General features: G+C 43.2%; 1 protein-coding gene across 3 annotated transcripts in view; it reads right to left on the bottom strand.

The window, feature by feature from the left end:
* The window catches only part of KHDRBS3 (KH RNA binding domain containing, signal transduction associated 3), a 185546-nt gene that overhangs the window by 2276 nt on the left and 155353 nt on the right, over positions 1-27917 (bottom strand). The window contains exons 8-10 of one of the 3 annotated variants that reach the window (XR_008957876.1): positions 8355-8413; positions 6334-6483; positions 4879-4937 (exon numbers count right to left, since the gene is read on the bottom strand). Coding sequence is in view for 2 of the 3 variants with exons in the window: in XM_057308077.1 (XP_057164060.1) it covers positions 6392-6483; positions 8355-8413 (151 nt within the window). In the remaining variant the exon portion in view is untranslated. Of the gene's footprint in view, positions 1-4878; positions 4938-5874; positions 6484-8354; positions 8414-27917 lie in introns of those variants that run through there. The other 2 variants (XM_057308077.1, XM_026495373.4) reach the window with 2 other exon arrangements.

Genomic DNA, 27917 nt, shown 5'->3' with positions numbered 1-27917 from the left:
GATTTTAAAAGTTACAGGGTCTTTGGCTCATTGACTCCCTCACTCCTCACTTCTTGCACACTGAACACCTCGTCAGCCCTCACTGTGTGCCAGGCACGACGCTGGCCTCTGGGTGGACCAGTCAAGTAAGACGTGGTTCCGAGTCAAGAAAGACATGGTTCCGTGTTTAAAGAACCTCGTCTTGCAGCTGGTGAGAAAGACACGTCGAGTACAGCAGAGATCTAGCTTGGGGATAATGCCTCCAGCCCTGCTCTCTTTCCACGGCGTCTGCGCATTTCTTCTGTCTCCCCATTTTCGGGCCTGTCAGGTATGAGGAACTGTCTTAGGCCGCAGACACAGAGACAGGAGTAAGGCCCAGATTGTGCCAGCAGTGGTGGTCAAATGAGACTTTTAGGTATCTCTACCTACATCCGAATGACCCCATTTAAAAACCTGTCAAATTCTCTCCAAATTCAAGGATGACTCTAACTCCATGTGGTAAGGCCAAGGACGTCCTAATCCACTTTCCTCTACTATGGAGACACCGAGACACCTCCTTCATTTTATTCACTCCCATATTTGACTGCTCGTTCTCGGACCCCTTCCGGGGACACGGGACATACCCTAGAGATGTTTCTACGCTGGTGGGGGTGGGTGGAAAGGAGCGTGAACAGTCCGTGGAGGGACACTGTTTCTGCAAAATTCGGGCAGCTCCAAGGGTTCTCAGCAGGGATTCGACACCCAGGCCCGACATGGACACAGAGCACCAAGGAAGGCTTCCGGGACAAGGGAAGCCTCACGGGTCACTTCGAAGCTGGACAGACCACGAGGACTAGCTGTGCCAAGAGCTGGCTGAGAGGGGTAAGGAAACGTGATTTCAGGCAGAGGACGACCGGACGGGAAAGCAGCGGGAGGGGTGGTTAGTAGCCAGGCTGAAGCAGCCGTGAGGCGGGACCAACATCACGTAGGGCTTGTGTGCAGAGCCCAGAGCCTGAGCTCTACCCTGCGCGACACGGGGGCCACCGAGGGGCTCATCCCACTAAGGTCTGAAACAATTTCAGCGCTAGGTGCTAATCACTGACATCGAACCCCATGGAGAGTCAACTTCAACTGGATGGGATTTTCCATTAGATAAGAGGAGGATGCAATTCAGATCCGAAAATGTTCTACAGCCTTTCTGAAAGATGGACACAGAATCAAGACAGAGTAGATTTTGTTACTTTCAGTATAATCATAGTTTTTTTTTCCTTTCTATCTGTCCAAGACACTGAATTATCAATGTAAATAGATCTTCTTTGCATAAAGGAACAAACTTTATTATTTATATTAATTACCTAAACCCTATAAAGTGGCTTCTATTTTGGTTAATTAGATTTTTGATTACATTTTTATTTTTTTCTCCAGATTATTAGTTTTGGACTCTGGGATTCATTTCTCTGTACACAGTGACCAGAACCACTGTCTAATTTTGAGTTAAACCAATGGAGCTAGACCTTCTGAACTGTAATCCTGTTGACATGAGTGGGTTTTTTTTTTGTTTTTTTTTTTTTTTTGTCTCTTCTAACTATTCCTAACCACCCCTAACACTGTCTGTTAGGAATCCTATTGATCCACTGACAATGTCACTCTCATATTCATTGACTTGCCGAACACTTACTGTGCTGAGAAGAGACTGAGAGGATAAAAGGTTAGGGCCCTATTTTTTAAGACACACTGTGTCTGGATATCGGATCGATAGTGCAAACAGAGGTTCATACAAAGTTCTTGTTGAAGCGGAGACTGACAAGGCACTTTCTCTGCCTAGGCGGATGGAGTAGGGCAAGCTGAGAGGTGAGGAGGGTGTTCCAATGGAAAATGGGGTCATTGTGTCTTAGCTTCTTAGCAGAACCTGCGAGAGCCTTCATTATGTGCCTCCCAGACAGCATCATCTGTGGCTTTCTCGGATTACCTAATATAACCGACATCTCCTAGATAATCGTACTTTCTTATAATTCCATGTATTTACATTAAGCAGCAAACAAGAGCAGACACCTACATTAGTGCCGGACATGTTTCTAATCCTTATACAGCAATACTGAGGTAGCTAGCCTTACTGTGCCATTTTACAGGTGGGGAACTGCCATCTCGACGGCAGTCCAGGGAGGTTAAGTAACTTCATCAAGGTTATCGAGGGGGTAAATGACAGCTGGGATACGAAGGTGTCCCGGCATACCTTCCCCTATGTGCTTAGGTTGTCTCCTATTGGTGCTCGTGCCCCCGCTGGCACCTGTCCCACCTCCAACCACCTGCCTGGCAGACAGGTCTCTCTTCCATGGACCTGCACCTGTCTTACTGCTCCTGCCTTGCCCGTCTCCCCAGCAGGCTGGTGCGTCTTCAAGTACAGGACTGTGTCATCGGCTCTGGATTTCCAGTGTCTGCAGCACAGCAGACATTAAGTCAACGTATCTGAATGGATACGGATACTGACTCAAGCTGGAATATCTTGAATATAAGATGATTCAGAACCTAAATACTGTCAAAGAATCTCTCCAGGAAGGAATGTGGTGCAGGCATGGATCAGAGAAGGGAGTACTTAACAATCGCAACGTGCTGATAATGCTCAGTGTTGCCGGGGTCACTTTCAGGAATACAGGCAATGTGCCCCTGCTCCCAAAGAGCCTGTCATCCGATGGGGGAGTCAGCGCTTGTCCAGAGCTCGGCTTACAGCCAACACTCTGGATTCAAGCGGATGGCTCGCTCTGCCAGTTGCAGGGTGAGAGTTTGCTACCTAAATGATTTCGACATTTTGAAGCTGAAGTGTCCTCCTTTGTAAAATGGAGACCACACTTACCTTCTTGCAGTTGTGAGGACTCAATGTAATCATTTATTGAGAGTGATGAGCTCATGCTTGGTCATAATGGCAACTTGTAACCGACCCAAGTCACTGACGGGAGTAAGTGTAAACTACGCATGCTACTTCAGGGAGGGCACTGGGCCTGAGGAGCTGGCACGGTTTCTGTGGGTGAAGGAGCAGGCCGAGGACGCTTCCATCCCGTCCTGAGTTACTGCACTCTAAGTAGGGCCCACGTCCTAAAGATCTCCGCGTTCCGGTGCCTCCACCGTGTCTGGTACAGGACTCGTGCTCAGTACATATTGTAAAAGGAGAAAAGAAACTAACCCCAGAGGGTAGACGAAGGTTGGGGAAAGCTCTGGGAACCATGAAATGTGCTCTGAGGGGCAGGAGAAGACTGCTTGTCTACACGTCTTCCCATCATGTTGAAACGGGAAGCAGTACGACTTGGCGGACCATGGGCCGAAAATGGGAAGCCCCTGGAAGCCAAACAGGAGGATCCTTGTCCAATAGTACTCCTGGTGGTTCCTGACCTTTCTGGCTCACAATCCCTTTTTATAGTCCAATGGAGCTACGGGTTCTTTAAAAAATGAAAATAAACATAAAAATTGAATAATAATTCCTACAAATTAGCTCTGAAGACCATCTGGGGGTTTACCCTCTAGGGACCTATTTATATAATCTCTCACTTAAGAAACCTACGTTATTATTCAATATGCTAACCCCCCCTCCAAAATTACTTAACAAGGAGGAGAACAGTGAAAAATTTCAGTGTAACACCATTGAAAAAATGCGTGATGTGTCCTATTCTCTCTTTTTTTTTAAAGATTTTATTTATTTATTTGACAGAGACAGAGATAGCCAGCGAGAGAGGGAACACAAGCAGGGGGAGTGGGAGAGGAAGAAGCAGGCTCACAGCAGAGGAGCCTGATGTGGGGCTCGATCCCATAACGCCGGGTTCACGCCCTGAGCCGAAGGCAGACGCTTAACCGCTGTGCCACCCAGGCGCCCCTCCTATTCTCTTTCTGTGCAAGAAAAGCTCCCCCCCAAATAAAACCCCTCAAAACCGAAAATCTTATTTTTGTCCACGAGAATAAAGAGAACTATTTTCTTCCTAATAGTCAGTTAATTATTTCAGGTTAATTTTGGCTATTGGAGGCGAAAAAAGCTCAGCTACTTCCCATACATATTAAATATGGGTATTCAACTTGACAATTAAATTTCACATTTACTAAGTATCACTTTTCAGGTTAGAAAACACTCACAAGATTAGCTCACTCAATTCTCAGTAACAACTACACAAGCTAAGAATCATTCTGTCCTCGTGCTGATGCCCAAAGGTACACAGTCAGGGGCAGAGGCCAGATACAACTACTTTTAAAAAGCAAGACTCTCTGGAATGTCAGGGCCTAAGTAGTGTTTCTGATGGTTTAGGAAAAAACAAGAATACCCTGAGACCAAACTAATGATACGTTTCCTTGACAGATCCCTAAATTTATTAAAAAAAATTATGAAATAATTTTATAAAACACACATTATAGTACTTGTCTTAGAATAGTAGTAATTTGCTTTGCAAAATTCAGAAAGGACAGAAGAGTGCACACACAGAATCATACTTTCACAAGCCTAAGATAATTACCATAAAAAATCTGCAGCATACCAGGATAATTTTTTACCTGTAGGTATACAGAGAGTACACACAGTTTTTAAAAAATAAAATTGGGGTCATATTATACATTAGGCTTGATAAACTGCTCTTTTTCCCTTAGTAGTTTGGACATTTTTTCCATGTTATTGACTGGGCTTCTGTTTTTGTTGCAGAAAGCAGTGCAGGGACTAAGTGCTGTGAGGACCTGCGCTTCTGCCCTCTGCGGCCCCAACAAGGCAGCCGGGTCTGACTCCTTTACACTCAGGGAGCTGCTCCTCTGACTGGAGGAGCTAATTTGCCGTCATCACTAGTGCTGGTGATAGGAACCAGCAGGGGATATTTTCCGTGTGACTTTAGATAAGCATGAAATTGTCTTCAACTCCCGTAACACATCACAATAATTGGAACAAAAGGCACTTACCTTTGTTTGCTCCTCGGGCACAACCAGTTCCTCTGACGTCCCAAGATGGCTGACATTTCCTAACAAAAGAAAAGACCTTTTTACTCAAAGAGAAGGAAATCTCTTAAGAAACAAAAATTAAACATTTTACATAATCTATAATTAAAAACAAAAAACTTAAGCCAAATGATTAAAGAATAACTTTATGAAATATTTGTCAGTTTTAAGAAGTGCCCTCAATTACTAACCAAAGAATGTATTACAAACAACTAGTTATGAGGTTTTACATTTGTTTAATAGGGAATAATTGGCCCCAATTAAACTGACTGAACTAAGGCTTTTTAGATTACAAATTAAACTTTTTAAAATGAGAATTTAGGTGATCTTAAAACCTCTCTAAAATGGATAATGAAACTTGCTAAGTTGTAATCTCCCTGGTTTTATTAGTTATATTAAGATAAATTAAGTGAGATTAAAATCTTATTTGATTTATTTACCTTTGACAATGAAGACCGTTTAAGGGTTACACATCCTCAGCCTTGGCGAGTGCGACCTCAATTAGTCAAGTCAGAATGTCTTTAAAAGCTTTGTGCTTATTGCTTCCAGCATGGAGCGAGGTGTTCATTAAGGTACCAAAATTCTCATAAAAAATCCAAAGTTGCACTAGTGAAAAAACGCTCAACAAGATGAAAACTGATCACATCTTTTTCAGAAAATCAGTAGTTATTTTAAAACCAGTTTTTAAACAAGATTTGGTTTTGCGTCGTTTTAACGTGCTACTCACGCAGCTTAACACCATGTGGACTCTTTAAACAGCATTTAAATCTACGGTGAGTATAGAATGGTACATTTAATTTTATACCATTTTTTAAGTCAGTTGTACAATGTTTAGTGTGACCCTTTTATGACAAGCGTTGTTAAATGAACTCTTTCCCTGTTTACAACTATTTATGAAGGCCTTTTTAAATAAGAGAAACATGAAATTGTTAGCTCACACACACGGAATTTCTTTCAAAAGTTTATTTAGTATCAAGCAAGAGGAGACTTTGCTCAACACTACAGAACATTTCAAGACTTGAGTTACAAAAGAATACCACATTATTTGCACTTGTAATTGGCTTCCCTTTTTACGCATGTTGGCAAGAGAAAAAAAACTAGCATATGGCTGAAAGATAAAATAACTAAATTGCTATGGAAACCTTTAAAATGAAAGGTGAGGCTTATGTTAAAAGGATGGATTAACATATTTAGTAAACCTAGTTTTTTGTTTAACACTAGTTAATCAAAGTTATTTTTTTTTCCTTTTGATGACCTATTTTTTCATATACAGACTGGAAATAACAAAATTTTACATGTCTTTTTTTTTTTTTTTCTGCCCAGGTTGATGTTTCCACAAAGTAGTTTTAAAGTTCCATCCATTCAGATTTTAAGCATTTTGATTTATTTAAAAAGGGATTGTTCATAGAAAAACATTACTTTGAACAGTACACAGGACTGGTGGAGACTGGCTATTTCACAACACCAGACAGTACAATCAGTATCTGCCGTAGGGCTGGTCTCTGTAGACGCCCTTCGCGGTCCTTGCTGCAGGTGCCTTGTGTCTCGAGTTAGTCCAGTCCTCTTGCCCTAAAATCAGTAAGATGAATCACAATTAGATCATTGCCATGGATCCCGCTGGCTTCATTTTTCAGAATCTGACTTAACCCTGAACCAGTGGTAGATGTCATATTGAAGATACATATCCCTGATGTACTAGGGGGAAAAACCGCAAGGGTATTTACTTAGAGAAAAATTAGAAACACAATGGAAAATGGTCGTCCCACTAAGAAAACTTATCAGTATGGGAAGAAAAATGATTTTTGTACCTTAAATAGCACCCCACTTTGCAAGAACTATCCTTTCGGTCACCATTTTAACAAAAGCTCATATGCTCAAACAGCAAACTGAACTGCTTTTTACTAAATGTTAAGACATTTATAAATGGGAAAGACAATGGGAAGAGGATCACTCAGATTTCTTTTGACGGCAAAAACAAAGACAACACAGATAAAGATCTGTGCAGGCAAAAGCAGGCAGACATGACCAGCAACAGGGGAGGGGCAGGGTGGGAGACAGTCCTGGTCACCGTGTCTCCTAGGTCCTTCCGCGGACAGAGTGGATGGAAGTCATGTTCAGGGGAAATGTAGCCTCAACAATACTTCCTGCATACGAAATAAGTTCTTAAAGACAGAATGTCCAATTTCACTCCTCATAATACTAAATCCGTACCAGACAGGTGTACGAGTAACAAAAGGCATTCCATCATCTAGATCTCCTGAAATTAAACACCCGTTCCATCTCAGCACTTTCAATAAGTAATCTACAAGTCTCTGACAACAAACAGTTAACATCTCTGCTGCAACATACAGCAATTTAAAAGCCATGTGTCCACTGAGACCAATTTAAAAAGGCTGTGAAGGAAAAATACTTAAAATGACCTCTTCTTTTGATACAAACATGCAATCAACGTCATTCCCTCAAGCTAACTTGCATTCATTTAAGTAGACAGCATTCAGCAAACCAAGGTATTTCTCTTAAGTGTTTGTTACAAGTAACAACAACAACAAAAAAATCCAAGGTGAGGTCATCACGGCTTGGGGCAGGTGATATAACAAAATGCACTTCAAAAGGAACACCGGAAAATGGTTTTTCAGTTATGTTCAGAGAAATGTCAGAACATCCATTAACCAGGATCCTGATTCACTTGCACCGGGTACCAGGCATTTATCAGAGCTTTGCAACTGATTGAAGCTTCCTGTTCTCTGATCTCTTTGCCCTCCGGCAAAGGAGCTTGGTACTATCATTATGTTGCTGCTGCCAATTCTTTTAATTAAACCTGTCCTCCTTCTGCATATTGAGACTTTGGACATGGATTCCCCAGCATCTCTACTAGCTCCCACTGAATTAAGTGGGGTTTAGCTGTCTCCCTGTATGCTGGAGGGAGCCATACATCTCCTCCTTGGCTCAGTGCTTTCCTAACCTTTATGGAATGACTCCCACTGTCATGTTTTTAGAGGGTTTGGGATTGGAGGTGAATTAAAAAACGAAGAAGGGAGTGGGACAATCCTTTGAGAGCTGCAGTCTCAACGGCTTCATTTTCCTTCACTGTCAAGAAGCAAAGACACTTCAAAAAGACCCGAGCTATCAAGTGTCTGCGGTTTGGCAAATGACTCTATAAATGAGAAAATCAGCACATGGCAATCAACCCAAACAGAAAATCTAAGTTGAGAATGTGAATCTATGCAATTTTCTATGAGTTTTTAGTCCTCTCTAAATATTAAATTTAAATCTTAAAGGAGCTTCTGAAAATAGCTAGATATGCACACTTGAGCTAAAAGGGAAGCTGCTGCTTCAGTCAAAATGTCTTTATGGATTTTTCCTCAATTCCGATCTTGAAGGTGTTTCGATGATCACTCCTCCCCCGCTCTATTTCTGGTTCACGTTGGCCAGTTACTCACCGTAGGAATCGTATGTCTCTTCACTGAGTCCATGTCCATAATCATAGTAATCAGCACCACTGCATTGGACAAAACAAAAGACGCAAAAAAAAAAAAAAAAAAAAAAAAGAAAACAGGACAAAATAACTTGACTGTGAGTTTAAATCATATTCAGTGACGTATTCTAAAACTTACAGATAACCAATCAAGGGCAGGGCTACACACTGAAAGAAAGAATTACCATTGAGATGGCAGAGATCTACCACAGAAACTTCAGACCTTGGGAATCTCAAAGATTTCCAGCTGTAATATCTAATAAATGTGTCTGTCACTGGAGCCACAGCCATCGGCCAACGAGCACAGAGTGAGTGTCTCCGTGCACGACGGGTACACAGCCTGCGTGTCCTGGATGGACAGGGTCTGCACAGTGATGGGTGTGCAGGGGACAACCGCCGTGCTCTGGGCCAGGGCTGTCCACCAGCAGGAAGGCAAGGACGTTCCTTCCTCTTTAACTCCTGCCTACCAGAAAACCCGCTGCTGTGTGATCTGAGGGCTTCACAGCGCGTTAGAACAGGGACTGAGAGCCAAGGCTCTGTTTCGCCAGCACTATGGCATTACCGTCAGGAAGTCAGTGTGATGGCTGTGTCGTGACAGGACGGCAGGGAGGCTCCCCGCCACCCAGTCACGGCACCCTCGCAGCGTCTGTGAGGATGGAGGCTGAGCATCTTGTCAAAGCACAGGCACGTCTGTGTGCTCATGTACAGCATCCTCGAGATACGGGGGGCTGTTACCACGGCCATTCTGCAGATCACGCAAAACAGGCTCCATACACACAGCGTATCTGAACCAGGCATCATTTATATAGGAACAAACCTATGGAAAATCTAGATTACTAAACCATGGCAGATGCAATTAGTTTATGATGCTATTTTGAGGATCCAAGGAAGAGCTTCCACTCACCCTCTCAGGCTTTGCGCTTTCCCACTCTACTTAATTTTGTAGGGAAACAATCGTCCTGAATTTGTTATCTTGGATTGTCATGGAAATAAACATTTTCATTATTCCAACCTCACGCAATCAAGTAAGAAGTTCTCATCAAAATGGAAAATGATCCGGCTCGGCTGCATAACACCTTAGGAAGTTTCGAGATGAATAATAAAATCCATGGTGTGAGAGATGCTGAGTGCCAGCCGCCGAGAGCCCACGGCGTCCTCACGGCAGCCCCTGACGTAAGTGGACTGTCATACCCATTTTAGAGCTAAGGACGCTCCTGCAGATCAGAAAGCCGGGACACCAGCCTAAAACCTCACAGAGCACAGACAGGTGACACACTCGTTGGTCAAACCCACACCTGGCTCTCCTGCCATGCTTCCTCTGTCAGGTGAGCGGTACCAGAGACCCATCACTCTGCTGGCTGCAGCACAGCACGGCGATACCAGGAGGAAGCGGTAAGCAAGGGGAGCAGGTTCCGTTTTGCCTCAAGCATGTGCAGATGGCTCTTCACAGCGGCTCCTCCTTCTTCCAGAAATGGTCTTCTTTCCTCTCCTCCAAGCTACCTGCTACTCAGTCTGCAGCCAAAATGCTACTTCTCGGGGAACCCTCCCGATTTCCCAGAGTTAGGCTGGCTGCCCAGGGCGGCACACTTCCCTTGTTTCTCCCCACTCTCCTGGCCCCCAAGACCTCACTCTCCATGGACTGAGGGAATCCACAGACAAGGCACGCCTCCACCATTGGCCGCATCACGTGGCTTCCTGGAGAACATAATGCTCGAGCAGTTCTGAGCCACCAACCAGGAGGGGGAGGCTGAGGAACGGGTGCGGAGAAGGGATGGACAGGGGGATGGCGGCAGGGGCCTTCCAGGCAGAGCAAACAGCACATGTAAGGCACAGCCTGAACAATTTGGGGGTCTACAAGTACCTCCATCACACAGAGTTAATAAGCACTGATAAAATGCCGAGGCTAGAATATTCCTCAGTATAAACTGCTTCCTCCATGTGCAAAATATAGGTCAGATCTTGTTATCCTGGTTTAATCACATCCTCACAAGTTAATTAAACACAGTGTAACATACTGGTTATGATGGGAGCTCTCCGGCATGGAGATAGAACATAAGCTCTCTGGAATGTGCTGTGTTAAGCTCCACGGCTTTTTAAATGTTGCCCAGGAACAGAATAGTCACTCCTACAGATAACCTATTACACCAAGTGGCAACACGCAATTTTTCTAAGGAGGTGCACGTAGCTACAGAGTTTTAGGAAAAGGTCTTCAGACTGAGAGCTGACACTCCTAGAGGACGTGGGAGAAAGGCAGGGAGCGTGAGAGGAAGGGCACTCTGCTCAGTGAGACCCCTTCACTGACTGCGTCTCCATGTGTGCGATCGCTCTTCATCTCCCTAAAATCATTATCCTTGAAGATGGAGCAGCCGAGATTCAGTGAGGCTGAGCCACCTGCCCAGAGTCACACAGCTCAGAAGGGACAGCACCGACACTCAGAGCTCAGGATGCCCCCATCGCCGTGTGCTGAAGACCTATACCAGCAGTGGACTGTGCTCACCGTGGGGCCGCCTTACGCTTGAGGCGAGGGGGTGGTGGTGGTGGTGGTGGTGGTCCCTGTTCACTCTGACCTGCTCTGTCACTCTTCCGGGATGTCTGACTTGCCATCTCCGGGGCTGCCAGGATCCCTCCTCTTGCTCAGAAACGTAAGGATCCACACAGAACTCACTGCCATGTGATCACGGTGAATTGCCACCGCCTCACTTCGCTGTCTGGTCTCAAATTCCCTCTCTCCCTTTCAATAGCCCTAATTTTCTCTCGAGGCAGCAAATTTATCTATGGTGAGAAGGAAATGGGAGAGACTAGCTAAAAAAGGATCAAAGACACATTCATATTAGAAAACGAAAATCCAGCAACAACAAGAGATAAAAGAAGTAATACTGCTTTCCTGCCTCGTAAGGTTTTACAGCTTTAAATATGAGAACTGCCTTGAAAGTAGAATAATTTTTTTTCATCTTGAGGACAGACATTCAGAAACTAACCTCTTGATGAAATGTCACTGTCAAATACTGGTCAAGATACCTGAGTCTGAGCTGGGGCCTCCACCTGCCAGGCTCCCTGGGAGATCGCCCTGCCCGCTGTCCCCGTGCTCCGTCCATCAAACCACAGGCCTGCTCCAGGCGCTGCACAGACCCCGGGCAGCTCTGACATTCTCGATGGCTCGTGCACAGCATTTGGCCACAAAGTCGTCAAAATAACTTCTCATTTTGTTGAAAATAAATTGGCTAATGTTTCCTAGAAACTCAACACTAAATTAAATGAACTTCAGTCCTCTTTCCAAAGGTCAGAAGTTACAGCATAATGGCTCCTTAGACAAATAAAACCTTGATGTTCTTGAGAATTTTATCTGTTGCACAAAGTGAGTTATGTCTTCATAGGCCTAAAAGAATTTCCTTTATAGAGACAGGTCCCCACTGTGTAACTCGAAGCTGTAAATGGCAGGCACTGAAGTTGACCAACAGAGAGGTCAAACAATCGCTTTTTGACCCAACCGAGTCTTTATTAAACGGACTGAACAGTAGCGCACATCAGTATAGACTGGACATTTGTCTGTGAAGTGCCCTAAAGCCATTCAGCATAAAAAAATCAGGGGTGAAGAATGTTTCCAATGAACAGGAGGATAAGAGGGAACATAATTTGGTCCAGCAATGGTTTGGTGATAAGACAATCTCAGTTTTGACAAGTGAAAACTTTAAACTGACATTTGCTATCATTTCACCCAGTTTCTGATTATTTATTGCAAGACTGTCATCAAGCCAGGAAGCCGGGAGCAGCTGAGCCCCATTCTCAGACCTGTCAGTTCCACTGAATTGCTTTGCCAGCACTTCAGCTCGTGCCCCTCAAATGTCTATTAACCAAAGATGTGTCCTATTTCCCAAGGATAAACTAAAAACCCAACATATGACAAAAGGGAAAAGACACGAAAAATCTTTTCGCTTATGCACACAGCATTATGATATAACATTAATAATAGGTAAGAAAACAGGCCAAATAGGCCTCAACTCCATCAAAAGGGATCCAGGGAAGCTGGTCCCTGAACAGATCAAGAGCGGGCTGCTCTTGCTGGTACTAAGGGGACTTTTATTCCTCCATGTTCCACCCCACCTCAGTGGTCAAAGGATGTACGAGGATGCAGCCCAACTCCTGGCTGGTCAAGAAATAGACCCCCACACCAAGAGACAACATTGGGGTCAGGGAGCAAACTGTAGCCCTGGGACCCAGTCCACCACTCGCTAGACCTTCTACTCTCCATTGACAGGGGTCTGAGAGGAGGACAGAAACTCTGAGTCCCCATATCACCCTGTCCCTGTGAGATCAAGAAGGCAATCCCGACATTTACCTGTCCCCTGCCCCTTCAACCTCTTCAAGACTCCACCAAGTTCTACTTTAAAGTCACTGAAACCACTCTCATTAGGCCCCTTCCTTGTATTTACGTCAGCTCAGCAAGCTCCAGACCACTAGGTTGCTCTTACCCCCAGGACTCATGTCCTGCCCACCTACTGCTGTCCATCCTCATCTCCTACCCAACCCTGCAATCCTTTCACTGTGCCCCCTGGAATTCACAGCCCACCGCTGGCAAAACCCCCTATATGGTCAGAGTTTCTAGTGTGCTCAGGGCAAAAAAAAAGTTGTGCAGTCATTCTTTCCACCAGCCATTCCTTTTGCCTAGAATGCTCTTACCTCCAGAGATCTGCGTGGCTAACTGCATCTTTCTCAACTTTGCTCAAATGACGCCATCTCAACAAGGTCCATTCAGGTTACGACTGCAATCCTCCTGCTCTGGCAACCCTCATCCACAGAACTCTGATCTATTTTCTTCTAGAGTATTTGTCACTTTCCATCGTCCTACATACTTAGTTATTATACTGACTATTTCCTCTCAGTTGAATGAGAATAGATGCTCTACAGGGAGAGACTTGGGGCTGTTTTATTCAATGACATACCTCGAGCTCCTTTAGAACAATACCTAGTACAAGGCAGACACTCAGTAAAATTTGTTAAATACATTGACTTAATTACAACAAACTTATTGAACAATTATGTGCCAAGACAATGCAAGAAAAGACAAAGTGTTACTAGTGAATAAAGGTGAACAAGACCCTACTCCTCTCGCCTCACTTTTAAAGGTGCAAAATGGAAGGACTTAAAGGACTTAATATTTTTTGGATGTTGAATAGACTTGAAAAATACAATTAAAAAGAAGCACTAAGCCCAAGTGTGGTCATATATTTAGGAAAGACTTTTGGGTACTTGCTATGTGAAAGACACCATTCTGAAATGGAGATACAGAAATAAGTAAGGTGTGATCTCTACTCTCAAGAAGCTAACAGAGGCGAACGAGTACATCTCCACATTAGAGGGTACAGGTGCGTATGAGCGTAGAGGTGTGTCCAGACCACCTTGGGATCAGAGTCTTATTACATTGGGAGGGGAGAGGAAGGGAGGAAGGTAACACGTGATTGGCTGAGGAACTGAATGAGGAGGGAAGAAGAGACAGGTGAGTGGGGGTCAGACTACAAAGAAGTTCATGAACTCTCAGAAAAAGGGGAATTACTCTACTAGCTCAGCGGGTACACACAGGGGCACAGGCAGTGTGCACGCATATGTATTTTTTCTCATTTAACCTCATGACAAATTGATGCAGTAGGTATTATTCTATCCCTTTATATACAATAAAATTTGAAGCTCTGAACGTTACCTAAACTATCCAAGGACCATCCGGAGCACGTAAGGCCCAAAGCTGTAAGTCAGGTCTGTCTGGTGCCACAGGAGCTGCGTCCTCCTCCTCTATGATGCTAAGGAGTTTGGACTTAATCCTTCCAACAGGAAAGTTAGGAATGTCTGTTTATTCCTGGCTTAGTTCTTTCAGTCACCTCATGCTACATTCACAGCTCTCTTGCCCTTCAATGTAAATAATGACTTGTGTCTCCAATTTCTCAATTTTTTTCTTTTACAAAATTCTCTCTCTTTCCCTTAATCTTCTTAGTTTTTCCCATCCTGGTAACCCCAGTTAGATTTACTTTTGAAGTTTTGGGTTCTGTCTTCCAACTCAATTTTTCTATCATGTTTGTGGGCTCTTCATCCTTTGGTGATACTCAACAGCATTCTGTTGACTTTGAATCCCAGGTTCCCTAACTGGTTTGGCCTTTTGTGGCTTCCATGTCTTCTTACCCATATGAAGATTTAACTGCTTACTTTAGAATCACCTTCTAGTCTTTGAGCTCTGTTCTGCCCACGTGTTACTCTTTCAGTTTGCGGAGTCTGTTTTTTTAAATGCTTAGGACATGTTGGCTGTGTGTTCATTTTTTGATTTGAGATTTTCAGTTTGCTTGTCTGGGATGTGACCTCTTGTTTAAAATAGCTTTCTTCTGGTAGTTATGGAAAGAGGAAAGAATATACCATTGGGTGGGATATGCAAGTAATTTGTCTCCTGTGCCTGGGGCTCCTGGCTGCCCTACCGGGTAGCACTGTCTGAGGTTTGGCTTTGCACGGTTGCAGCTGCAATCTGGGAATAAACACCACTACTCTGCACCGCTGAGCACCCCTCAGGGCAGGCCCAGCCTAGCCTGGCTGCTCCAAAAGCAGCTCTCCAACCGACTCTCTTGGTGCCCCGTGTTCACAGCCACTGGTGTGGGGTTACGTCTTCCCTAAAGCTCCCCACCACTGCAGCACGCTCCTCTTCCATGGATGGGGCTTCCATTTTGCTTTCTCACAGATCTCCTGCCATTTGCTTTCCCTTCCTCAGGAACCTTCCAAAAACTTGTTTCTGTCACTTCGTGGGATTCGGAAAGCGGAGGGTGAGTGGAGCCGGTATGTGTTCTCAGTCCATCCTCTTGATTCAACCTTCCTGTCTCTTTTTAAATCCTTTTTTAGTTTTATAATGCATTCTAGATTATCCCTTAATCCTCAAAGCCCCTGTCTGAAGCAGACATATTATTTAATTTTACAGGTGAGAAAAATGAGGTCAGAAGATGGGAACCATGTCTAACTCGTAGCTGTTCTCTGTGGTGCTGGTTCCTAGCATGCAGCAGCGTCCCCAAATCAGAGAGATCAGAGGAAGACTAACAGCAACACTAGGACTGAACGCCGTCCACGTCTCAATTAAGAGTCTGTAATAAGGATATCTTGTTGCAATGGTTGTGGCAAATTTTTTGGGGTGGGAGGTGAATCTGGAATTCATCCCAGAATTCATCTCTAGTGGATCTCTGCCAAAGTTAAATTAGTAAATTCTGTGCTGCTCAAATTTAACATAAAAGGGTTGGTGTTTTTCTGGATTATTTTAGCCCATTTCTTTGAGATAAAATTTTATCTATAATCCTTCTGATAAAAATTAATATTTTAGCAGACATTTAGTGAGTGTTTGTAATCTGATGGGAAAAACTGCAGAACTGAGCACATGTGGTCTGGGTATTAGCTCCAGCCCAGCAGCCCCCAGGCCCGTGCTTCCATTCTGCTCGAAGTCTGCAATCCTCAGGCAACCATTAAGAGTTTTTACAGGTAAAGCAGAATAAGTGAAAATAAATATTTAAAATGAAATTTTGGGACTACTCTTATTTTCCCATTATCACAGATAACTGAAAGATCTGAAATTCCTTCCGGGTAAGTGGCTACAAAAATTCCAACCTGCTTTCAGTAAGAGCCCTACTTCTCGAATACTCCTTTCATAAAATTTAATAATATTTTCCCAGGAAGATGCTGAATAAATACGTTTCAAACTGGGCTGCACAGGTCGGATGGAAGAAGTCTAGTCGTCTGCCCACTGCTCTGCTACATTTGGACTTTCCCCCAGATGCTTGGTCACTCCAGTGCCTACAGGGGGCTGCTCTCTGAACGGAACCACTGCCCTCTAAGATGGGAGAAATGGCGGTAGCATGACTTTAATCCTCTCTTCTGTGTTCTGCTAAGTGTGTTGCACTAAATGCAAGGCTGTTAATCTTTTGCCCCACTTTCCCTGAGGACTGCAAATCTGGACAAGGTAGCTTTGATGTGGGAGGGAGGCAAGGGCCAACTGCTCTTCCTGGGCACACTCGGTACTCACAGCATCCCACTGTGGGACAGGCACGCAGTGATGATACTTCTGCCCTCAGGGAGCTTACGGTGTGAGGACAATTCATTGGAAGGGAAGGCTGCACAAGGGTTAAATTGCTTTAGAGAACTTGCTTCATTCTTCTCTTGCTGCTAAATGCATCTCTAACTCAGCACTCTCCTAGAGCATTAATACATTTTGCATCTGCAAAATGGCCTAGAGCAGTGGTGTTTAAAGTATGGCCTGTGGACTCCTAAGAGCCCTTGCCATCCTACAGGGGGCCCACCAAGTCAAACTACTAGTGCAAAATACAAGTCAAACTACTATTGCAAGAAAAAGCTGATGCTCTTCATCTCTTTCACTGTGCTCACATTTCAAGCAACGCGGTAGGTAAACTGTCAGTGCCTTAGCAAGAACCAAGGCAGTGGCACCAAACTATACTAGCAGTTAAATTAAGAAAAGTACTTTCATTTAAAAATGTCTTGATGAAGCAGTAAGAATTACTAATTTAAAAAAATCTCAACTGTTAAGTCCACGCCTTTTCATGATTCTGCATGATGATACGGAAGTGTCTTACGGGAGCTCTGCTGCTGGCTGCAGTGTGGGCTGAGTTCAGGCTCTGCTCACAGCGCCCCTTTCTACTTGCAGGAATGAAGCGCAGACAGACCATGGTTATGCAGACTTACAAATGTAGCAGATGTGTTCTCAAAAATGAAGTGAGCCTGTCACTTCAAGAAAAAATGACAGTATTTGTTACTAATGATAAAATTCAAGCTTGCAGATATAAACTACAAATTTGAAAAAAATTAATATTTAGCCCTGTAAATGGACAGCAAGCCAATACTTAAAGACTTCTCTGTTGAGACTGGTGGTGGTAATAACGAATATGATTTCTTGATACTGCCCAAGGAAATGTGTCACAGCGTTGTGAAAATATGCACAACTCAGGGAACCAGTATTTTTAAAATAACCCATGCATGATGTTTCCAAATCCACCAAGTGTAAAATGGACCAAGGTATTTTAACGTAACTGAGTATGAAAAGTTTATCGACATGGTTTCAGAATCCACATTCCAACTAACCTTTAAGAAACTACCACCTGCCAAGTTTTGGTGGGGTATCAAAGAATATCCACAATTATGCGAAAAGCTGTCAAAACACTTTTCTCTTTTCCAACTACATATTTGTTGTTGCAACTACTTCAACCAAAACAATATATCACATCAGACTGAATACAGAGGCAGATATAAGAATCTAGCTAGCTTCTGTTAAGCCAGATATTAAAGAGATTTGCAAAGAGATTTGCAAAACAATGCCACAATTCTTACTAATTTTTTTTTTGTCTTGGAAAATAGTGATTTTCCATAAAAATAGATTATTTAGTGTTAACATGCAATGGGTTGACTACTGTTATATATTTCATGATTAATAACCATTTTTAAATGTTTCTGTTTTAATAGCAAATATGGTAAATGCTAACAAATACAAACCACCCATACCAAACCACTTTGTGGCCCTTCCTAATTTTTGAGACTATAAAGTATAAAGGAGACTTGAGACCAAAACCTGTAACCACAGGCATGGAATTCTCGTCCGCAGGAAGTCTGAGGAAGGCAGAGTTACTATCATACACTTGCCTGAAGAATGATTTTTTTAATCTGGAAAAACATCTCACTGTCCATGTCATGATGGGGGAGGAAGGGCTCAGTCACAGAACTAGTCCAGTGGACAGAGCTCAATGTCACAACTGCCTGGCCCCAGATCTCACACATACCAGGATTAAAAACCCAGGTCTTCCGGGGCAGAGAGGCAAGAGAGTCAGGGGAAACTAAAACTTCTTATAAGCAAGGAAGATATGCAGATGCCCCCAGACCCATCAGGCACAGTTTTAACACAAGGCAGTTTCAATCCCCTCACTGGTACATGTCACTTTCTAGTGCCTAGAATGTAAGAAAACAGAAACATATGCTGAGATCTGACATAAATAATTCTCTTTAGGAATTAAAAATTATACACATTTTCCCATAACTGGAATATTTAAATATCTAATTTAAATGGCCAGATATAATTTATAGTTTAATCAGGGAATCCTTCTTTCTCAGAGAGGAAGGTTCAGTAATTCTATTAGCACAAAAATTTAAGGTCTGATTTTTGGAATTCTAGACCTTTCAGAGTTGACATCATTAACCTGACTGTCAGACATTCCATTGCTCAGTCCATCACAAGGCTGACAGGGAAGGGAAAACAAAGGCAGATTTAAGAAATGATTTTGCTAGACGCCTGGATGGCTCAGTCGGTTAAGTGTTGGAATCTTGGTTTTAGCTCAGGTCATGATCGAAGGGTCTTAAGATCGAAGCTTATCTCAGGCTCCATGCTCAATCAGCATGGAGTCTGCTTCTTTCCCTCTTCATCAGCCCCTCCCCGATTTGCACACATGTGCGTGCTCTGTCTCTCTCTCTCTCAAATAAATAAATCTTTAAAAATAATTTTACCATGTTTCTTAAGCTCAGAAGTAAGATTTGATAAAAAGAGTAAGTGGAAAATGAGGCTTAAACATTGTAGGGAATTATTCCTGCTCCCTATTCAAACAAGAGTTAACAAATTTCAGTTTACAATGGAATCCTATTTTAAAAGTGGGTTGATACCAAATACATACACCATAAACATATTTTAAAAATTGTGACTGAATATTTACCTCCTATTGTTTTCAGAAGCAAAATAGAATTTTAAAGATTTATTTGAGAGAGAGAGAGTGAGCAGGGGGATGGGAGAGGGGAGAGAGCTAGAACCTCAGGCACCCTGCTGAGCATGGAGCCCAACAGGAGACTCCCCAGATCCCATGACCCCCAGATCACGACCTGAGCCGAAACCAAGAGTCAGACACTCAACTGACTGAGCCACCCTGGTGCCCCTCAGAGACAAAACAGGATTTTAAAATGACAGATGAGAAAACAGAGCTTTTTCTTCTTTAATAAATTAATCGTTTAAAAAAATCAATGAAACCAGTTGTATTTAAATATGCATTAGTCACCTTATTTTGTGAAACTGAGGCTATTACAATCTGAATTTTACTGTGACATTAACAATAGTTTACATTTCCATAAATTCTATAAGAAGCATACATTCACCTAACCTAGCGCAAGTCTTGTCGCTGCTGGGCTCAGAGGCCCACCCCGCTGGAAGCACGCAGGCGCACAGGCAGGGAGGGAAGGCCCCGCTGCACCTGCCACGCGCCCAGCAGGCGACTTCCGGTTCCCAACTTCCGGCTCTCGGGTCTTGGCTCTGCCACGTGCAGCCATTTCTGAAGCAAACGCCGTGAGCCAAGCACTTCAGGCACGCTTTCCTTCATTCACTCATGCATTCAATTAAAAAAAAAATCACTACTTTCATAAAGCTTATATTACACTGGGAGGGACGGACAATAAACAGTTTGTCTCGAAACACGGTGAGAACGACAACAGTCACACAGAAAGGCCTGGACTGGAGCTGTTACTTCACAGCCTAGTCCGAGAACCCTCTGGAACACGGTGTTCTGTGAGTACTGTCTTGAAGGCCATGAAGGAGGTGCAACCTGAGGGGACAGGATCCCAGGCTGGGGGGCCATCAGGCGTAGAAGGTGGGCACATTCTTGGTCCGTTTGGGGGCCAGAAGGGCAGTGCGGCTGGTGCAGCGGGCCTGGGTGGGGAGGGGGTCCAACAGTCGAGGAGAAGGCGGATCACATGGTCATTCAGGCCACAGAAAGCCTTCGGTTTCTGTTTGATACCTCAAGTGAGATGGAAAGTTACTGGAAGTTTCCCATTAACTGTGCTGGGGCAGGGTGCTCAGGAGGCAGGCCTGGGACACGCCAGGTGTGAGAGCCTCTCTGAGCTCTGGGAAGGGAAAGCCACGGGTCAGCAGGCAGGGCTGCACTGGAGACAGAAATCTGGAGTTGTCATCACAAAAGGTACTTAAGACCCTGAGATGAAGAGACCACTTAGGGATCACAGGCAAATGCAGGGAGTGCAGATTTTGGATTAAAAAGGTTCCCCGGGTTTTGAATCCTGTCCTCGCATTTAGAAGCAGTGTCACCCTGGGCAGGTAGCTTATTGAGTTTCAGCTTCTGGAAGTGTCTGAAAATAAAAAGGTGCTCAATAAAAACGCTGAAGGAGGGAATGAGTGAAGTGTGTGGCTCGCAGCTTCCGCTCAGGAAGGGACAGAGCAGCTGGGTCTCTGCGGAGAGCGTGGTAATGGATGAGGAATAATTAAGTCAGCTCATGCCCACAAAGCACCTTTCACTGGCTTGCCACTTCGTCAGTACAAAATAAATGGTAACTATTATTCTTAACCCTATTGTTGTAATTACATTTGCAAAGCCTCATTTCAGATGTAACAATTACTTTGTCAAATAAAAAGATTTTAAATGTTAACACAGGTTTGCCCAAAATCGGAGACTGAGTTTGCCATTTGTAGGTGATCTTCCACTTCTCCACTGTGAAATACTTCTAAATTTGCCCTCACTACAAAGTACAGGAACTTAGAGGTACTTCGCTGAATCAAAGGGAAGACATCGACCTTGAGAGATCCTGTGGCCCATCCCCTGCCTTCAGGCTAAATTGTCTTAATCATCTGAGAGAAATGATTCTCTCTCTACTTTCAAAGACTTCCAGAAATGAAGCCTGAATAACTTGCCACAGTAACACACTGGAACAGGCCTGCCAGAAAGTACTTGTTTTATGTTTAACCTTAAACTCTCGTGAGACACTCAGAATCCTTTTCTTTCATTCTGTTCTCTACGGAGCTGCTGCAGAGTCCCACCTTCCGTGTAAGAAGGCTCAGGAAGACAGATTTGCACAGACAAAGCGGCCAGGAACCCAATGCCCTCGAAGTGCTTGGCAAGCCTGACTTAAGGACCTACTTCAACAACCACGACTGGCCGATGCTCGCTTTCGGGTGGCCAGACCCACAAAGATTTAATCTAACAGTAATAACAGACAACATTTACCAAATGCCTACTGTGAGCCATAATACTGTGCTAGGTACTCCCTAGAAATGACCTTTCATCTTTAGAACCAATTTGCAATTGGGCATTATCTCTGTTTAAAAAGTTTAGGTTAAAAACAGTAACACTTTTCCTCCATTTAAGAAGAAACACGTACTGGGGCGCCTGGGTGGCTCAGTCGTTAAGCGTCTGCCTTCGGCTCAGGGCGTGATCCTGGCATTCTGGGATGGAGCCCCACATCAGGCTCCTCTGCTGGGAGCCTGCTGCTTCCTCTCCCACTCCCCCTGCTTGTGTTCCCTCTCTCGCTGGCTGTCTCGGTCGAATAAATAAATAAATAAATCTTAAAAAAAAGAAGAAGAAGAAGAAGAAGAAACTCTTACTTGTTATCTCCCAAAACAGATGATCTTAGTTAGAGATTCATGAGATTCCAGGTACCACCTTCACTGAACATTTGTTCAGCAGATATTTATGAAACATCAACAATGTCCCGGACACTGGGGATGCAGCAGTGAGAAAGATTTTTTTTTTTTAAAGATTTTATTTATTTAATTACTTATTTGTGAGAGAGTGAGTGAGAGAGAGAAGGAGCAGGGGAAGGGGCAGAAGGAGAGGGTGAAGCAGACTCCCCGCTGAGCAGGGATCCCAACATGGGGCTTGATCCTGGGACTCTGGGATCATGACCAGGATCATGACCTGAGTGGAAGGCAGATGCTTAACCGACTGAGCCACTCAGGCGCCCTGAGATTTGGGTTTTGTGATAAAATCCGTTTGGTCTAGTGTGCAAATCAGGGAATAATGTGATAAATGAGACACCCAAAGCTCTAAAGGAACTCAGAGGTGGGGTGCCTGAATCAGTCTTGGGGGACATGAGCATGCTTCCTAGAGGAAGAAAGGTCTAAGTTGACCTCAGCACCTGAGAGAAGAGCCAGCCAAGGAGAAGGAGAAAGGCGTTCCAAGCAGAACAGCAACATTCTGTCTGGCTTGGTAATGAGGAAGTAGCCAAACAGAGACAGGAAGTGACTTCTCTAAAGTCACGTGCCTAGAGTGCCATGGAGTCAGGAGTAAGTCTAGCTAGTGTCATCACCCCCCAGACAGACTCTTTCCACACCACTTGCTTTTCACCACTCTCCAACAATTGTCTCACTATATTCTTGGAAAAATAGGAAATACGTTTGAGTACTTTTTTGTAAAAAAAGCCATGTAATTCTGAGATGATGGGGATTAGCTATCCCAGAGCCAAAAGCAAAAAAGCCAGAGAGTCTCTGGGGTGCCGGACATGGCCCCCTAGTTGCATGAGCGTACACAGATAAGTAGTCACAGAACCAGATGCTCCAGATAGGTGTGAATTTATGTGCTTTGCTCTATGTACATTATGTCTCAGAAGAAAGAAAAAAGCCTCAGAGAACAAAACCCTAATTTATTTGCTAAAAGGTAAGGGTCAATAGGCATTTGTTGTCTGTTTCGCACACACGTTTCCTTTCTTTCCCACCAAAAGACTCCTTGCAAGACCGGGGGTGAGGTGCTAGTGGTAAGTTTCCTAACAGAAGGCTGACCCAGCCAGGAGGTACGGCGCTCTCCTCTTCGTCCTCCTCCTCTCTGCCCAAATCCCTACGATGGGTGGAACCCCAACAGCCATCTCCAGACTGGGAGGAGCCTTAGCACACAGGGTGGGGGAAAAGGAAGGGAGAGGCCTGGGTAATTAGTAACCATAAAGACGTGTCCCAAAAGTCTGCAGCTGCTTCCCTTCTTACATGAGAGAAAAGAAACCTCTCCTTTGTTTGGGTTTGTGGGTAATTCAGAGCTCCTCCCAGTCCTAAAAGATAGAGCACTGCATTCTGAAATAAGGGATGTTGAGTATCTCTTATTCTGATGCAGAAGTATCCAGCTAGGCTTTCTTATTGGAACATCAAACCCCTCTGTTATGCCACCTCTTCCTATCAAAACCCTGCTTGAAAGGTTGCAGACGGTTCTCGATAATTAAAAAAAACTGAATTTTTATTAGATTCCAAGAAAAAGGAAAGAGGAAAAAGGAAAGAATTTGTTTACAAGAGTATCTTTAGTTCGCATTGTGCCTTTTTTCTTCCTCCAACACCCCTGAGTCGTGCATGCGCCCAAGTCTCGGGGATGTCATGTGCCTGTTTCCCACCCCACAGACGGCCAGGGTGCCGCGATGTCCACGCGCTGCTACCGTTACTTTAGAGACTCACACTTTCATTTTTAAGCAGGTTTCTTATCTTACTGTCACCATTTTGGAAGAGGGCCTAGAGTTAATCGTTACGAACGAGGCTTTGAATATTATCAGAAGCCAGGCTCCAGCATTTACTGTGTGTGTAAACTGAGGCAAAGTTAATCCAATTTTCTCATTTGGAGACAAGTTTTAAAACTAAATCTTTCAAGGGGCACTGGGGTGGCTCGGTTGGTTAAGTATCTACCTTCAGCTCAAGTCATGATCCTGGGATCGAGTCCCACCTCGGGCTCCCTGCTCAGTGGGGAGTCTCTTCCTCTCCCTCTGTCCCTCTCCCTGTTTGTGCTTTCTCTCGCTCTCTCTCTCAAATAAATCAAATCTTAAAAAAAAAAAAAAACCCAAAAAACTAAATCTTTCTTAAGATTGTTGTGAGGTTCATAGAAAATCATGAAGTACGTACATACCTCCAGCACAGTCGTTACTGATATTATTAAAGCAGAGGTTCTTTCTAAAACAAGTATTGTTTTTCTCAGGGTTCTTGTTTTGATGTTATATAATTTACTTCTGCTTAGAAAGAGAGGACCTCACCTTCAGTGATACAAATCTAACAACAACAAAAAAAATAATCCAACAGCTAATAGTTTCCCTCTGTTTGCACAGTACTCCACAATTTCATAGCCTTATTTACCTTTCCAAAAGGTAAGTACTATTTTGTCCACTCACTTTATTAATTAAATATAAGGTTTCATAAGGCTTCCTGTTGGCTTGCTCAATTCACACAACAGATGACAGAGCTGGGATTCAGAGTTAGACCTGTCTTTTGACTCACACTTCAGTATTTGTACTATAGCTGTTAACTGCAACAATGAATTAATTTCTCAGAAACACTAACATTTAGAGCTAAGATTTCTTATGAAAAAACACAAGGAAACAGATCCGTTTTTTATAACATTTTTCTGGCAAAAGATATAAAAATTGTTATCAATTATGTACATCAGCACTAGATGTCCCAAGAAAATTTAATGAGACTTCTCCGTATGAAGCATCAAGATTGTCTATCGGAATATGATGGAACGTAACTGTCACAACAGATGGGGTTTTGGGGGGAGCCCTGCGAAGGCAGAGGGTCAGGGATGGGTCCCCACGTGACGATGAGGTTGGGAAGGTTGCTGAGAAGTAATTTCAAAAGAATGAAATATGTATCTACAAGTTTAAAAAATATAAGATGATTTTTTTGGACAGAGAACAAAATGAAGATTGGGTTTATCAGCCTATTTCCCTGCATCCGTGAGGACCATGTCCAACTACACCGTGTGCCAAGCACATCATCTTTCAGTACTGGTTCTTCTGGCTCTTTCCACCGCATTCGAAATGGCCCATCCACATTTTATGAGCAGTTTACAGTATTTCATGGAATCATTTGTTAATGGAATTGTTCGTGGGATCTTGAATTTGTTTTTGCAGCCAGTGCTCCCATCTGCTCTATGGAGCTGTATTTTGGAAGAGATTTCGGATATACTTGATAGTGGGATATCAAAGCCATTATCTATTACTTTTAAGGAAATTTGACTGTGATCAGCAATATCTATGCATGAGAAATATCATGTGTGTGAGTGTGGAAGGAACCTCATCTGACTTTTTATGGGATTGTCAGCATCCTTGTGAGACAACGTAGGACTAGCAAATGGCTTTCAGCGTTTCTGGAGAAGCTGGTAGACACGAACTTGCATCAATGTGCATATCAAATTATTCAGTCTCACTCTTCAATATGTAGAATTAAGATGATTTCAAGTACACTACACATAACAATTATATTTAAATTCAAATCCAACATTAAGAAGTTCAAATCAAATACTTACTCTGTTTTAAAATTACTGACGTGAAGTTAAATTCTCTACCTCCCCATTTTAGTCAATAAATATTTACTGAGCATTTTCTGTTTCAGGTGCTGTGCTAGGCACTGGGAGGGGGGCGGGTTATGACAGTGAAAAAACGTCAAGCATACAGACATTGATCAGAGAAATTACTTCAATATAAAATTGTAGTTATGAAGGAAAATTGCTTAATATCATGAGAAAATATAATTACAGCACTTGAAAAAAAATCATTCAGCTGCAGTACGGAGAAATGACAGGAAAATGGTTGCAAGTGGAGGTGGGGCAAACCGCATGGAGGCTACGGGTATTCTAGAAGCAAGAAGGAGGAGGTGAGCTTGGACCGGCATGGTGGTGGAGGGTGTGCAGAACACCTTGGTCTAAAAGGGTCAAAAAATCGTGTAAAATCCTTGAGCCTGGTATTTGGGTCTGCCACAAACTGGCCTCTACCGATCTTTCTCTGGACACTTTCTGCACCTTCCTGAGGCACTCGAGGCCTGAGCCTCGCTGAGGACTACTTATTACCAGCACACACCAACTCAGTGCCCTTCACTGGACCGTTCCACTGGCTTGCTTCCTTCTCCCCCTTCTGGTATGCCAGATGCCCGGTAAAATGGCCATCTATTATCAGCGACGGTTAAGTAGATGACGACTAAACACCAACTCAGACTGGCAGCTTTGCAGCAAGTATTTTTTACAAGTATTCTTAGTTTCATCGATGTTACTGCAGGTGCCATGATTCCCTTCATTTTCACTGCTCAGCAGCGTTCCATGGTCTGAACACATTACAGTTTATTCCTCCGTGGAAGGGCATCTGGGCTGTTTCCAGGTCCTGGCTCTCATAAATAACGTCACTCTGAACATTGTTACATAAAGCTTTTTCTGGATACATATTCTTATTTCTCTGGGATAAAATTACTAGGAGTAGAATTACGGGTATATAGGGTACAAATATGTTCAGTTTTTAAAGAAACTGCCAAACTTCTCATCCTTGTGCTGTATGAGTTCCAGTTGCCCTACAACCTTGTCAACACTTGACGCTCAGTGATTTTTACTTTAACCATTCTAGTGCCAGTGTGGTGGTCTCTCACTGAGCTTTTAATCTGCACTTGCATTTCCTTGATGACCCGTGACTCTGAGCATTTTTGCATATTCTTCATGGCCACTTGAATACACACTTTTGTGAAATTTCTGGTCTAGGTTTTCGCCTATTACAAAATTGGGTTATGTTTTTCTTGATGAGTTGCACAGTTTATTTCGTATAGAAAAAAGTACTTTGTCAGATGTATGTGTTGCAAAGATGTTTTCCTGACTGTGGCTTATTTATTTATTTTCTAATGATGTCCTCTGATTAGAATATGTTTGAAATTTTATAAAGTCAAATTTCTAAATCTGTTCTTGATTTCTATTGTTTCAATATTTTCTTCTACAAGCTTTATAAATTTAACTTTAACCTGTAATCTCGAACCATCTCAAATTAACCTTTGTAAATGGTGTGAGGGGTGTGTGTGTGTGTGTGTGTGTGTGTGTGTGTGAAATCAAAGCTATCCCCACCTACACACATCTCTAATTGTTATAGCATTACTTACTGAAAAGACAATTCTTTACCCACTGAATTAATTTGCTGCCCTTGAAAGCAATTCTGTGTGGGTCCATTTCTGGATATTCACTGGCCTTTCCTCCACCCTTCCACAGTACCACAATGGCTTCACTACCGGGGTTTTATACATTGGAAAAGTCAGTATTCCTAACCCGTTCTTCATTATTAAGACTACTTTAGCTATTTTAGGTCCTCTGAATTTCTTTTATTTCAGAACCACCTCATCATCTTGTACCAAAAAGAAACAAACAAACAAAACCCCCCAAAACAAACAAAACCCAAACCAAACGAAAACAAACAAACAAACTTGTAGGGGTTTTTATTGTAATTGTACTGAATTTACAGATAATTTCAGGGAGAATCAACGTCTTATCAATATTGAGTCTTCCAATGCAAAAACGTGGGCTATGCATTGCCGTTTAGTTTGGCCTTCACTACTTTCTATAACCAATGTTTTAGTAACAGTTGTCAGTAAAGAGATCTTGCACATTTTTGTTATAATTATCCTTAAGAATCCTCACACATCACTGGTAGAAATTTAAAATGGTAGAATCACTTTGAAAAAACAGTTGGGTAGTTTCTTAAAAAGTCAAACATAAAATTACCACTTGAGTCAGCAATTCTGCTCCTAGATATCTACCCACGAAAACACAAGCTCCACACATGTGCACATAAATGTTCACAGAAGCGTCGCTCGTGAGAGCTAAGAAGTGAAAACAACAGTATTGGTCACCTAGTAAAAGTATAAACAAAATGCAGTATATCCATAAATGGAACACCATTTGGTAATAAAACAGGAATAAAATACCGATAAATGCTATGATGCGGATGGACCTCTAAAACATAATGCTAAGTGAAAAATACCGAT

Source organism: Ursus arctos, unplaced genomic scaffold (assembly GCF_023065955.2).
Source record: "Ursus arctos isolate Adak ecotype North America unplaced genomic scaffold, UrsArc2.0 scaffold_6, whole genome shotgun sequence".
In the NCBI taxonomy this organism is placed as follows: domain Eukaryota; kingdom Metazoa; phylum Chordata; class Mammalia; order Carnivora; family Ursidae; genus Ursus; species Ursus arctos.
This window is presented reverse-complemented; position numbering and strand designations above follow the sequence as displayed.